The sequence below is a fragment of the Perkinsus marinus genome, assembly GCF_000006405.1.
Source record: "Perkinsus marinus ATCC 50983 genomic scaffold scf_1104296967448, whole genome shotgun sequence".
Taxonomy (NCBI): domain Eukaryota; phylum Perkinsozoa; order Perkinsida; family Perkinsidae; genus Perkinsus; species Perkinsus marinus.
In genome coordinates, this window is record NW_003203543.1 from 1 (window position 1) to 2,439 (window position 2,439).

At 44.6% G+C, this 2,439-nt stretch overlaps 1 protein-coding gene across 1 annotated transcript; it reads left to right on the forward strand.

Moving 5' to 3' along the window:
• Positions 1-1,049: 1,049 nt before the first annotated feature.
• Pmar_PMAR003827 (hypothetical protein) lies at positions 1,050-2,145 on the forward strand (the record flags this gene model as incomplete). Its single annotated transcript, XM_002768699.1, has 4 exons — positions 1,050-1,146; positions 1,199-1,289; positions 1,336-1,419; positions 2,013-2,145. 4 exons carry the CDS (start codon positions 1,050-1,052, stop codon positions 2,143-2,145), a joined length of 405 nt encoding a protein of 134 aa, XP_002768745.1.
• Between the last annotated feature and the right edge of the window lie 294 nt (positions 2,146-2,439).

Genomic DNA, 2,439 nt, shown 5'->3' on the forward strand with positions numbered 1-2,439 from the left:
ACAAACTGCTTTTACCAAACTTTGCTGCCAACTCACTTTATCAGAGTTTTTGTTACATACTCGACAACGGTGTCTACTGCTACTACTACTCACTAGGTGTAGAATGGGGTTGAAGGACAGACTAACGGTATACCTAGGAAAGCAGGGACTAGTACCGGATGATATACCCAAGGTTATTGGATGCTTTGTGGCTGGTAAATACATAACATGGTTTACTATGATTGGCATATGCATGCGGTATCAACCACTACGGAGGTGATAAGGGCTACTGAGGAATACTATGGCGCTTTAGTTCGGAATCCGAACTTTGGATCTCGTTGACAATTTTCCATTTTTTGCATATTTTCCATTTTTTCTCTCCTAATTTCCGCGTGTCACCACAGTGTCGCTTGTTTGTGGTGACACACACTGAAGATGTCTTCCATTGCAGGACTTGGTATCACTTCTATCCTGAGCTACTGGCTCGGTCCGGTGTATGGCGAGAGAGGCAACGCGGTCGGTTGATCGAGCATCGGAGACGAGTATTTTCTTGGGCTAATGAGAGGTACGCGTGGACTCCATAGAATAGCTTCTTCCTACACCAAGATTAGCACGCGAGCTATTCGCCTGCATCAATTTTGAAGCGATTCTCTCCGTGCGTTATAAGTCTATTCCCACCTTCGTATTTTCACTAAAATCTAAAAGTAGCGTCTTTTCGAATGCGTTTGAAGATGCAATAGAAAAATAGATGGAGTAAACTCATCCAAGGGGCGACTCCTAGTAGTTGTATCTCTCTAGATACGAGCCCTTAGCTGATCGTATTAAATTCCAGCGTAGTACCAATTTCGGCCCTCGAAAGTGGGCCAATGGGCATCACTCCCACAATGGACGAAACCACCAATCATCCGGAGGCTCGACTGGGGAGCAACAACAGCAGCGTTTTCAGAACGGTCGGAGTCAACACCGAGAGACTCCTTCTATTCTGAAGCGGTTTTCTGTGTCGATGTAGGAGTAGTATGATGAAGAATTATCATTACTATGAGATAGCGCATTTTCTAAGGTACAATCTCATGGAGAAGGCGGCCGCCAAAGTTGGTGATAATAAAGCCTGGGGCTTCATCTCGACGAGGATACTCCATGTGAACTCTCGGACGTTTGCCTTTGCTGGTGAGTTATTCGTCCACGACGACTTGCTTTTCAGTGGGTTCATTTTATTCAGTCGGTGAATCATTGATTCTGTTCAAATTGACCTTCATCTTCCATGCGCCTCTAGTTCTATTCACAGTAGTTAGAGCCTTCCAATGGTGGAGGTACGTCGGCCTTGGTAATCGCAATTGGGACATGTATTGTGTTCAGAGGCGTGACCCCACCTCCATTGTTCGCTGAGTCGCCGTTGAAAACGATATCACAGTGGGCAGTCGACCTCAACGACCTCATGCAGTAAGTCTATTCCAAGGCTCGTCTCACGTACCCGCTGTTCTCCGTTTTATTGTTGTATTGGAAAATAAGTTCAAATCGACTGTATCACATTCGTCACAGGGTCAGTGACATGGTATACCAGTCGAATATTTTAATACCATAATTTCGTCAACTATATTCCGTCACAGCTAGACAGTAAAGTGAATAACTGCTGCTTTGCTTTGGCTCCTACTGGTTTATGAAAAAATGGATACTAGATTCTATTGTTATATTGAAAATATGTTCGATTCGACTGTATCACACTCGTCACAGGGTCAGTGAAATGTGATGCTAGTCGAATACTTTGATACCATAAATTCGTCAACTATATTTCGTCACAGCTGGAGAGGATGGAATCTTGGTGTTTGTTCATTATCGCATGAATTCCATCATGCGGACTCAGCGTGAAAAGTATGCACATGATCAACTACATGTGTTTGCGAGCTCTGAGGAAACTCTCACTGGTTTCTACCCGAATTTGTGTATAGACTCATATCGTTAATGAGGCAACCCCTGAGCTCAGTTGAGGAAAACGCACTTCTATTTTTTCACTGTAGACATGTGTTATATTTTAGAGCGTCGATCGAGGACCCATTGGAGTCTCCTACAGCGGCCGATACTGCCAGTTCGCCTCCCTCCACTGGCTCAGTCTCCAATGCTACTATCATAGCGAATGATACGCCACAGACTCCTGGCGATATCGATTGAATGCCATCTTACTGTTCCTATCGATTTATTATTCACTATGCTAGTGCCTACATTTGCTTTGGAATTGTACTCTTGCGTTAACTCCCAGTGGAAGAAGAACACAATACTCACGAAACACAGCACACGCGTACGAAATGATACTCGAAATGTCATCGCTTATTGTCACTCCTCATCTTAGACCGCCTTCGTAAATGGGCCTTCAGAGTCTCGGTGACCATCGGCCGTATGGTGTTCTCCCAAACGTCAGTTTTCCGCGTTTCGAAGGACACGTCAGAGAGAAACTGACCGAACTCA